Source organism: Schistocerca nitens, chromosome 1 (assembly GCF_023898315.1).
Source record: "Schistocerca nitens isolate TAMUIC-IGC-003100 chromosome 1, iqSchNite1.1, whole genome shotgun sequence".
Lineage (NCBI taxonomy): Eukaryota > Metazoa > Arthropoda > Insecta > Orthoptera > Acrididae > Schistocerca > Schistocerca nitens.
The window spans coordinates 591,271,798-591,283,912 of record NC_064614.1 but is presented as its reverse complement, the minus strand read 5'-3'; the positions used below and the strand labels follow the sequence as shown (position 1 = coordinate 591,283,912).

Below are 12,115 nucleotides of genomic sequence, written 5' to 3'. Positions count from 1 at the left end.
TGAATATTATATTATGATTACCAATGGCAGGTAAAAATTATTGATGAAAGGAAGGTATCTATTGTAGAATATAGTCACGTACTGCCACAGCTATCGGAAGCGTATCACAACATTTTGTCTGCCCAGTTTTTCCTGTGGAATCAAGGGGAATAAATCGAAGCTGACGACTGTCATTTTTTAGATCGTTATATATAACTATGACCTTCTTTATAACTACATCGCCTTACCATACTTTTCTGCTGTACTTTGAAAACAAAGTTTCATTCTGTGAAATAAAATTAAACTAATTAACAATGAATTAAAAAATTTATTAGTGTTAAAGTTTTGTTTCATTAACAACTGAAACAAAGTCTGATGATTCAGTCAATATTGTTCTTGATCCAGTCAAGGAATTTTGTGACCCTCGTGTACACTCCTGGGACTCCCGGTTCGGCGCAGTTGTGGCCGTAGGACACGACCCCGATGGTGTAGAATATCCTGCCCTGTGGGAGCATCAGAGGACCGCCGGAGTCTCCCTGAAACGAAGACATCGCGCATGGTTGTATTCATAATACACAACTCGAATGTGCTGCAGCTCGGAAACAGTCTTGTAAAGAGACTTACCTGGCAAGCATCCTTCCCGCCCTTAGCAAATCCGGCGCACAGAACCCTGTCGTCAATTACTGCCGCACTAAATCGTTCGTACGCCTTCTCGCATGTCTCCGGTTCAACGACTGGCAGCTGTGTTTCCAGCAGATCTGCGCTTGAAGGCCCGCCTGTAATTACGAAGTAAAGTTATTTCTAAGTAAACGTTTAATTTTTTAAATCAAGCTTCTTTCGATGCCATTTTATATTAGTGTTGCTAATTTCGCCGGCCGGGGTGGCCGAGCGGTTCTAGGTGCTACAGTCTGGAACCGCGCGACCACTACGGTCGCAGATTCGAATCCTGCCTTGGGCATGGATGTGTGTGGTGTCCTTAGGTTAGTTAGGTTTAAGTGGTTCTAAGTTCTAGGGGACTGATGACCTTAGAAGTTAAGTCCCATAGTGCTCAGAGCCATTTGAACCATTTGTTGTTTATTTCAGTCACTACTGCACGAAATTGTCGTTCTTTAATAGCTACTGAAGTGCGAGAAATCAGCAGTGAAAGTAAAAAATTAGAGCATGCAATCAGTATTCCACACCTTTTTGTTCCTCATGACTGACAATGAGAGAAACTGGATCTTTGCCCCTTATACCTCACCGACGATAAGAAAAAAGTGTCTTTGCCAGAACTCCTTACCAATTTAATTGGCCGGAGAATTCAAGGCGTTTTAGATTGGCTCTTTCATTCTATTCATTGCTCACTAATCTATTTTATCAGTAATTTGGATTTACAGCAACCATAGGATTAGAGATACTTGAGAATGAATGTGCAGTATTTTCATGGAGGTCAATATTTCAATGAGTGGGTGTCTTCTATGGAGTAGACCTCAGCATAGCAATTTTCATAAATGTTAGTGAATACAGGCAAAAAATATTTATGTTTTAATACAGATGTTAAGCCACAACATTACGCCTGTTTCTCTGTCATGGACTAGTTTGGCTTGGTCATGTGGAAGTTGCACTTCATGGTCCTAAAGGTACAAAAGAAAACACAAAAATGGTTCAAATGACTCTGAGCACTATGGGACCCAACATCTGAGGTCATCAATTCCCTAGAACTTAGAACTACTTAAACCTAACTAACCTAAGGACATCACACACATCCATGCCCGAGGCAGGATTCGAACCTGCGACCGTAGCGGACGCGTGGCTCCAGACTGTAGCGCCTAGAACCGCTCGGCCACCCCGGCCGGCCACCCACATACAATTAGTGTCAGTTGTTCTCATAGCGTAGATGATAGCGCAGACTGCTCCGCATTTGGCTCGCATTCGATCCTTACCACCATGCCCAATTTTTGTATCGCTCCCTTGTTCGGTTTTAGGAAACCAAATGAAGAGCACGTTTGGCGACACCGTCTCTGGCTGGCTGCTTGAATTTGCGCACGCAAGAGCGTGATTGGCTAACTTCCGTGCTAATTAACTCGGAAACGGTACATCGTACAGAATTTTTTTCTGAACAGTTATTTCTCAGCACAACCTTTTCTGCAATACGCTTACAAGCTTTTCATCCTGTGTATGTGCCTATTAGAACAGTTTATTGTGAGAGGGACCCTCCACGGCATATTCGGACTGAAAAGAACCTTCTAAGGAAGCAGCGGCCACTCAAGACATGCTATAGATACAGGTAAGTTAAATGAAACACACTGGGCTTCAGAAGGGCAACGCGTCAAGCTGTCAATGACTATTGTACTAGAATCTTACAGAAACACTTGTCACCACTAATCAATGACACTGGAACTCAAATTGATAGTACCAAAGTAAAAACAGAGATTCTGAGCTCTCGCATCAAATTTTCCTGTACAAAGGAAAAGTCAGGTGTACCTTTGCAGTTTAATTCTCGCTTCACTTCAGAGATGAGCGATATAGTTATTAGTATCAGCATCGTAGAGAAGTAACTGAAATTGTTAAAACTGAACAAAACCCCACGATTGGACCTAACAAATGTCAGATTCTATACAGAATTTGCAGATAATTATCCCCTCTTTCAACCATATTATACTATAGATCGCTTGAATAAAAATTGAGCTCAGTAGTTGGAAGAAAGCACGGGTCACATTGGCCTACAATAATGACAGCAGAAGTGATCCAGAAAATTATTGTCTGGTATCAGACTTCCATATGTTCTGGAATCTTAGAATGTATGGTGATGTCGTGCGAAATTCATCGCGTGCCTTATGATGTATCTTCTTGGAAGCCATGGATCAGGGTAATCCGGTGGACGCAATATTTCGTGGCTTCAAAGGCATATGATTAAGTACGAGACCAATGTTTATCAACGAAAGTACGATAATATGGAGTATCAAACGACATTTTGTGACTGAACTGATAATTTTTTATAGGGAGGACGCACCGCGTTATCTTGGACGGAAAGTGATCGTCAGGTGTGGAAGAACCTTCAGTCGTGCCTCAGGGAAGTGAGACCCTTTCTGTTAATGCTGTGCGTTAATGGCCTGTGGGACAAAAATATTTTTATGACTGGACGAAAAAACACTTGAGACATTTGCGACGGCAGTTTAGTGGGTCCTAGCAAGCCTAGACTTACATCTGGAGGAGGTCGAGAAGGTACTACAACACACACAAGACAGATTACTTTGTTATAATTTGTACAACATAAAATACTTAACTTGCAAAAAATCCATATCCACAGGAATGTCATGTATTTGTTACGGTTGCTGTACTCTGTATCTTTCACTTGATACAATTAAGAATGATAGCATCTTCTCACAATGTACGGCTGGCTAAACTGAAGATTTTTTTGTATGTGGGTGGCCGCTTGAATTTGCGCGCGCAGCGGCCTGATTAGTTAACTTCAATACTGATTAACTTGGATTGTTGCTCTGCACAAGCTACCCTGCCACACACTGACAAGCTTTTCAGACTGTTTCGACCATCCTGTACGTCCAGTACTTGGTCAACTATTCTTCTAAACTTGAACCATTCTGTGGTCGATATAAGGACGCCTCTTTACCTAGTTTACTGAGCATGTGAATCTTTCTACTTATTTTAATTGACCGTTTCACTTTGGTGATCATTTCTGTTGCAATTGCCTTAAGATCCTTGATACCAGTTTAATTGTGGAAATCGTCAAAGAAGTCAGATACCTTTATTGCCATTATGTCTGTTATACGTTGCGAGTGCGTTTACAGAATGTCTGTTCTAAGTAGTTTTCAGAAGAAGCGTTTAGTATTGTTTCACAGGCTGCTTTGTCTTTCTCATTACTTACAAAAATATAATTATCCCAATCGATTCTTCACGATTAAAGTCTCCACTACGGAGAGCGGGAGCGTTCGTACGAGTGGAATAAAGTCTGCATTAAAATTTTCGGTTACGTCTTGGGGTAAGTCTGTGGTCGATATAAGGACGCAGTTACAAGTTAATGTGTCGTCACAATTTCTGCTTCTTCCTTATGTTATGCTAATGTAAAGTTAAGGAAGTGTACATTCTTGATTGCGTGCATCTGTTCTTCTATTCCTAAATATTACTCGTCCATTTCCATACAGAAACTCAATAGCTCACACGTTTACTCATAAACACTATGATCAATTTCTCCCGTCTGAGAGTTCTTCGTTAACAGAAATTGCGTCGCTGAAATTTGCTGTTTATGGATTTGCACTTGCCAGTAAATATTTGTGCTGGCCAAACCTTTAACTAAAAAAATTCTGAAATCTAAGGAATACATTTTTCAGAAATAAGTAAAAACATTGAATTCTCTCAACAACAACGATCAAGTTGAACCGACTTTTATTTGGCCCTAGCTGCTAGGCACAGTTTGCTACGATGTACTCTGGTGTAGAGACTGTTCAAGATCTCTGTTGTCCATCTCATTCCTAAGAAAAAGAGCTGAATGGAAGCCTGGAATGAACCCATGGACTGACAGGCTGATAAAAAAGAATGCAATTCGTCTTATGGAAAAGGCAGCTAACGAAACGTCTGAAAATAGATCACAACACTAACTGGAAAATATCCATCTAGGATAATGAGGCGCCATAATTCAAAGACGTACGAGAATGCAGTCCATGTGACGACACCTTCAGGCAATTTAAAACTGAAGGAACTTGTTTATTCTAGATATTTTCGCACGTTAATAAGTTGAGAAATCTTTTTTAGGGAAACCAAAAAACCAAACCATTATTCATGAAGGAATAATGTTTTTAGAATAGAGAAGCGAGTTATAAGAATTATATCTCATGTTATTTATAAAGCAAACTGCAGAGAACGGTTAAGAATGCTCTGATTTTGACCTGTTTCACAGTATAAACTTTTGGAACAAAGTTTAATGCCACTTATGAATCTACGAAAGTGCATGAGCTTCGGAGTCAAGGAGATCAGGAAACGAAATGATAAGCCTTACGAAACTGGAAAGTTAGGTTACTGTTCAGAATCCGTGGAGCAGTGTGCCTGAGAAGTAAATGATATCAGCCGAAATGTGACTGACCCACCTCACTTTTGATGCCTGAGACGTAGATGATACAAGCCCAAAATGTGAGTCACTCACGTCCATTCTGAATCTGTGGGGCAGCATATCTGAGACAGGTATTGCTATCAGGCTGCCTGCACACTATTCTATGACAATCGTCAGGGGTCAGGCACATCCTGCACTCGCCCAGCAACCTGGCACCACTGCTCCAGGTTCCATTCCAGGTGTTCCCTTGTCCTCCTACTGCATGCACCACGTTACTGGGTAGTTTGTAATCTTATTCCTAGTGGATTTCTAGAGGCCAAATTTGATCCAGTGGAGACTGTTGCGTACTGTCTGGGTCGATACAGAACCTCTCGAAAATGACAACACAGTTCTGTTGCGTTCTCCTTGGGATACCAACGAACCATAACTTGTAGGTGGCAGTCATCAGAGGGTGTTGTCGACCACTGTGTGTGACACATCTCTAAGTTTGCGGACTCATAGTGGTTTTAGAATGAAAGTCGAGGTGGCGTATGCCAGTTCGGCGGCCAACTTCCAACGCTAACAAACTTTCTCGCAGTAAAAGTAACAGTGTGCTCATCACTTGATGAGATTGTGGAGGATTTTGTAATGAGCCAGTCGGAGTTTATAAAGAGGAGACTTATGCCAATACCGAGTAGGACGCTAGAATGAACTGGCCATTTGTTGTTCAAAATGTATTTACTAAACTGACGGTTTTTGGTTGCAGCGCATCAGCACACATCAAAAAGAAAAGTCCCCATACAAACTCAGCTGAGTACTGATTGTGAGGTCTAGTATTGACTGCATAATTTGTATGAAGATTTTTCTTTCTGACGTACTGATGTAGTGCTGAGCCCGAAAGGCGTCAATATAATAATGCTGTGCCCTGGGAGTTGGTGTCACTTTGTGTACAGAAGGCTCAGCACAGAATGTGAGAGAGTAGCTAGTGTCACTTTGTGTACAGAAGGCTCTGCACAGAATGTGAGAGAGTGGTCCAGAGTATGCCTGGAGATGTTAGTGACACAGTGGTATCTGTAATAACATTTATTTACCTGGATGAGTTTACACAGTTATAAGGTTATCTCATTCATCAGAGCGAGCTGCAAAGAAGTGCTGATGTGCCTCATCAGATGTGCCTCATCGCCGGCCGTTGTGGCCGAGCAGTTCTAGGCGCTCCAATCCGGAACCGCGCTGCTGCTACGGTCGCAGGTTCGAATCCTGCCTCGGGCATGGATTTGTTTGATGTCCTTAGGTTAGTTAGGTTTAGGTAGTTCTAAGTGTAGGAGATTGATGACCTCAGATGTTAAGTCCTATAGTGCTTGGAGCCATTTGAACCATTTGTGCCTCATCACCGGCTCATGACGTTAGAGCCACAGGACGGTGAGCTACAGCCGAGTGTTGTCGTGAAGACAGCAGCATGGAGATGGGCAGACGCTATTCGCCTAGAACATTTCTGCTGTACAGTACAGCCTACAGGTCAGTGCTCTCATAGACAGCCTGCCGCATGATTAGAGGAGGACAGCCAACTGCGTGGTCCGGTTGTCATGAAGACCAGACACTGCTCATCCACCACGGATCGACCAAGACTACAGTAGATTTCCGAGTCAGCCAGAGCTTATACGAATACGCTATGCCTGGATAGTGTGGAGATGTCACATTGCAAATCATCTGGCAGCACATAAGTCTTCTCTTCATCCGTGATGTCCCAGTAGGCTGGAAAGACAGACAATGGCTGTTGTTTGCAACATGTTGGCCGCATCTTGGTGCTGAAGTCAGGAAGCAAATAGCAGGTGGACCATCGTCAATCAGATTGTTGTGGTTAGAGTGAAACTCCCCTCCCCCCCCCCCCCCACCACCATGAACCATGGACCTTGCCGTTGGTGGGAAGGCTTGCGTGCCTCAACGATACAGATAGCCGTACCGTAGGTGCAACCACAACGGAGGGGTATCTGATGAGAGGCCAGACAAACGTGTGGTTCCTGAAGAGGGGCAGCAGCCTTTTCAATAGTTGCAGGGGCAACAGTCTGGATGATTGACTGATCTGGCCTTGCAACACTAACCAAAACGGCCTTGCTGTGCTGGTACTGCGAACGGCTGAAAGCAAGGGGAAACTACGGCCGTAATTTTTCCCGAGGGCATGCAGCTTTACTGTATGATTAAATGATGATGGCATCCTCTTGGGTAAAATATTCCGGAGGTAAAATAGTCCCCCATTCGGATCTCTGGGCGGGGACTACTCAAGAGGATGTCGTTATCAGGAGAAAGAAAACTGGCGTTCTACGGGTTGGAGCGTGGAATGTCAGATCCCTTAATCGGGCAGGTAGGTTAGAAAATTTAAAAAGGGAAATGGATAGGTTAAAGTTAGATATAGTGAGAATTAGTGAATTACGGTGGCAGGAGGAACAAGACTTTTGGTCAGGTGAATACAGGATTATAAATACAAAATCAAATAGGGGTAATGCAAGAGTAGGTTTAATAATGAATAGGGTAATAGGAATGCGGGTAAGCTACTACAAACAGCTTAGTGAAAGCATTATTGTGGCCAAGATAGACACGAAGCCCAAACCTACTACAGTAGTACAAGTTTATATGCCAACTAGCTCTGCAGACGATGAAGAAATTGATGAAATGTATGATGAGATAAAAGAAATTATTTAGGTAGTGAAGGGAGACGAAAATTTAATAGTCATGGGTGACTGGAATTCGTCAGTAGGAAAAGGGAGAGAAGGAAACATAGTAGGTGAATATGGATTGGAGGGAAGAAATGAAAGAGGAAGCCGCCTGGTAGAATTTTGCACAGAGCACAACTTAATCATAGCTAACACTTGGTTCAAGAATCATAAAAGAAGGCTGTATACCTGGAAGAATCTTGGAGATACTAATAGGTATCAGATAGATTATATAATGGTAAGACAGAGATTTAGGAACCAGGTTTTAAATTGTAAGACATTTTCTGGGGCAGATGTGGATTCTGACCACAATCTATTGGTTATGAACTGCAGATTGAAACTGAAGAAACTGCAAAAAGGTGGGAATTTAAGGAGATGGGACCTGGATAAACTGAAAGAACCAGAGGTTGTAGAGAGTTTCAGGGAGAGCATAAGGGAACAACTGACAGGAATGGGGGAAAGAAATACAGTAGAAGAAGAATGGGTAGCTCTGAGGGATGAAGTAGTGAAGGCAGCAGACGATCAAGTAGGTAAAAAGACGAGGGCTAGTAGAAATCCTTGGGTAACAGAAGAAATATTGAATTTAATTGATGAAAGGAGAAAGTACAAAAATGCAGTAAGTGAAGCAGGCAAATAGGAATACAAACGTCTCAAAAATGAGATCGACAAGAAGTGCAAAATGGCTAAGCAGGGATGGCTAGAGGACAAATGTAAGGATGTAGAGGCTTATCTCATGAGGGGTAAGATAGATACTGCCTAGAGGAAAATTAAAGAGACCTTTGGAGAGAAGAGAACAACTTGCATGAATATCAAGAGCTCAGATGGAAACCCAGTTCTAAGCAAAGAGGGGAAAGCAGAAAGGTGGAAGGAGTATATAGAGGGTCTATACAGGGGCGATGTTCTTGAGGACAATATTATGGAAATGGAAGAGGAGGTAGATGAAGATGAAATGGGAGATATGATACTGCGTGAAGAGTTTGACAGAGCACTGAAAGACCTAAGTTGAAACAAGGCCCCGGGAGTAGACAACATTCCATTAGAACTACTGACAGTCTTGGGAGAGCCAGTCCTGGCAAAACTCTACCATCTGGTGAGCAAGATGTATGAGACAGGCGAAATTCCCTCAGACTTCAAGAAGAATATAATAATTCCAATCCCAAAGAAAGCAGATGTGAAAATTGCCGAACTACCAGTTTAATAAGTCACAGCTGCAAAATACTAACGCGAATTCTTTACAGAAGAATGGAAAAACTGGTAGAAGCGGACCTCGGGGAAGATCAGTTTGAATTCCGTAGAAATGTTGGAACACGTGAGGCAATACTGACCCTACGACTTATCTTAGAAGAAAGATTAAGGAAAGGCAAACCTACTTTTCTAGCATTTGTAGACTTAGAGATAGCTTTTGACAATGTTAACTGGAATACTCTCTTTCAAATTCTGAAGGTGGCAGGGGTAAAATACAGGGAGCGAAAGGCTATTTACAATTTGCACAGAAATCAGATGGCAGTTATAAGAGTCGAGGGGTATGAAAGGGAAGCAGTGGTTGGGAAGGGAGTGAGACAGGGTTGTAGCCTCTCCCCGATGTTATTCAATCTGTATATTGAGCAAGCAGTGAAGGAAACAAAAGAAAAGTTCAGAGTAGGTATTAAAATCCATGGAGAAGAAATAAAAACTTTTAAGGTTCGTCGATGACATTGTAATTCTGTCAGAGACAGCAAAGGACTTGGAAGAGCAGTTGAACGGAATGGACAGTGTCTTGAAAGGAGAATATAAAATGAACATCAACAAAAGCAAAACGAGGATAATGGAATGTAGTCGAATTAAGTCGGTTGATGCTGAGGGAATTAGATTAGGAAATGAGACACTTAAAGTAGTAAAGGAGTTTTGCTATTTGGGGAGCAAAATAACTGATGATGGTCGAAGTAGACAGGATATAAAATGTAGACTGGCAATGGCAAGGAAAGCGTTTCTGAAGAAGAGAAATTTGTTAACATCGAGTAAAGATTTAAGTGTCAGGAAGTCGTTTCTGAAAGTATTTGTATGGAGTGTAGCCATGTGTGGAAGTGAAACATGGACGATAAATAGTTTAGACAAGAAAAGAATAGAAGCTTTCGAAATGTGGTGCTACAGAAGAATGCTGAAAAATTAGATGGGTAGATCACATAACTAATGAGGAGGTATTGAATAGAATAGGGGAAAAGAGGAGTTTGTGGGAGATGAAGAAGCTTGCACAGGACAGGGTAGCATGGAGAGCTGCATGAAACCAGTCTCTTGACTGAAGACCACAAGAACAGAGTGAAACTCAGCAGGCCACCTTTTTCTCTGATTATAGCAACACAGACAGAATGGCGGGATGACTGGATATGTCTTTGAACTCCAAAAGCCTTATTTAAAGTGATGAACTTAGGCTTCTGACGTAGTGATTCTAGGTGCATGATCGAATTTGTCCTCATTTACTGGGCTCGTCAGCGCTTCTTGTCTCTCTGTGGTGCTTCAATAATTATTCAGTGTTGCCGAGCTTGGGTCTTTCTGCACTGTTTGACTACTGCAATGATGCTCTGGTACCTGAAGTTATGGAGTATTAATAATTTTAAGCATGTGCACTGAAATTGTCTGCGGTGCAACACTCTTCTCTTGTTCCAAAAGATTAATCCAGAATTTTGCCTCTGATCATCCTCTGTAACAATCTCATACTTTTGAAATGTAATTGTATACTGTGCTCATCGCACGAACTTTTCGCTCGTGTGGGCTGATCCATATAGATCTACCTGTTTTTCCTAATTCTATACTATTATTCCTAACTTTTGTTCTGCTGACGCTTTTCAAATTTCACTATTTTTCAAGCTGTCACAAGTTTACAGTTCTTTTCTTACGCTGTTTTCTGGGTTTTGCCAGTTAACCACTAGACAGGTATCTAATGTGTAGGTAATACGGAGAATGGCTACTTCCAAGTCTGAGACAAAAGTAAAGTACGCAAATTGCTATCAGAAACATGAAAGACTGGTGGCTGTAACGCTTATAGTTATCACATTTTGACATCGGTTTCTTGAAATTGCTGAATGTGTTGAAACATTTGTCCCATGAAAATTTCCCCTTGCCTAGATGCTATTAACGTATCAAAAGAGTGTATGAGGTCAGGATTTAGTGTTAAGATAGGATAGATTTAGTGCTGGCAGTATTTCCAACTGTTTCCGTATCCGGAACAGTGCATAGTGAGCTAGTTGTAGTATAGCTGTAGCTGCGATTGTATCCGGGAGGCAGAAATCTATAGTGCCCATCTCACAATCGTGCCGTTCACCAAAATGCCGCTATTACGTAACTCAACTTTATCACGCCCTTAGGTCTCACATTCTCATAGGAATTAATGACCACGGCCTCCAGTACAATGATTAAGTACATCCGATTCACTCCTAGATTCTGAAAATGATGTTATGGAACCAATATTTCCTTCTGGCATCCTGATGCCTTTTCCTAGAAACAGTGGCACTTCACATGTCTGTATTCAGACTGCCCTTCTCTGGCTGGGTAAACGGTGATTTATTCCTACAGATATTCTTGTAGGTCTCCTAATGCCGTAAGAGCACGAGCTTACACATGCTCGGATATTATTAACACCTCTTACATCTTCACTTGTACCCATTCACTTATTGTCCTTGAGGAAAGGAACTTTCATTATTCTCTTCCTCCTTCCAAAATGCTTATTCAAAACAAAACAACTAACAGATAATATATAACCAGAATACAATTGTAACGTTCTACAGTAACTAATATGAATTAACAATACACTCGAACAAGAATAGACAATAATGACATGTATTAAATAGATCCCAGAAATGACATAAGTAAACCCAAATATTACTATATGATGCATGATCCCAGCTTGCAGGGTACACAATGTACATCATGCTTACCCAATGGTGTATGCTTCTTGATTGTTCTCGTCTTTTTCATGCGGCATGACTCTGTGGTAAGGATTTGTGGTAATTTATCCACCGTTCCTTTAAAAGGTTAACCATACTAACGCAGACAATAGACTTTTTGTCAGAAATTCCACTGGAGAAGCCACCTCAATGACTCTGATAACAACCCCGATGTTTAGTTAAGCAATTCTGTCTTTCCTTTAGGTGTGTAGGTATTACCGACTAACACCACTTGACCCACTCGATATTGTGACGATTTTCCAACACGTTGCATGGACTGTTCTTCTTGTTCCTAAGCTCTATATTTGGCTTCTTCCATGTCTCGTGTATGCTCTCCAAGCACTTCACGTGCTCTTGCGTATACTTCAAGAATATAATGATATTATCCGAATATACCATATAGGTATTTGGTTTTAAACCCCCATCTAATAACATCTGGAATGTGGCTGGCCCGTTTTTAAGCACAAATAACATCTTCCTATACT

At 41.6% G+C, this 12,115-nt stretch overlaps 1 protein-coding gene across 1 annotated transcript in view; it reads right to left on the bottom strand.

Moving 5' to 3' along the window:
- Positions 1-287: 287 nt before the first annotated feature.
- Positions 288-12,115, bottom strand: part of LOC126236487 (venom protease-like) — a 217,535-nt gene continuing 205,707 nt past the window's right edge. The window contains exons 8-9 of the mRNA XM_049945837.1: positions 604-755; positions 288-515 (exon numbers count right to left, since the gene is read on the bottom strand). Coding sequence (XP_049801794.1) covers positions 360-515; positions 604-755 — 308 coding nt within the window. The 3' untranslated portion in view covers positions 288-359. The remainder of the gene's footprint in view (positions 516-603; positions 756-12,115) is intronic.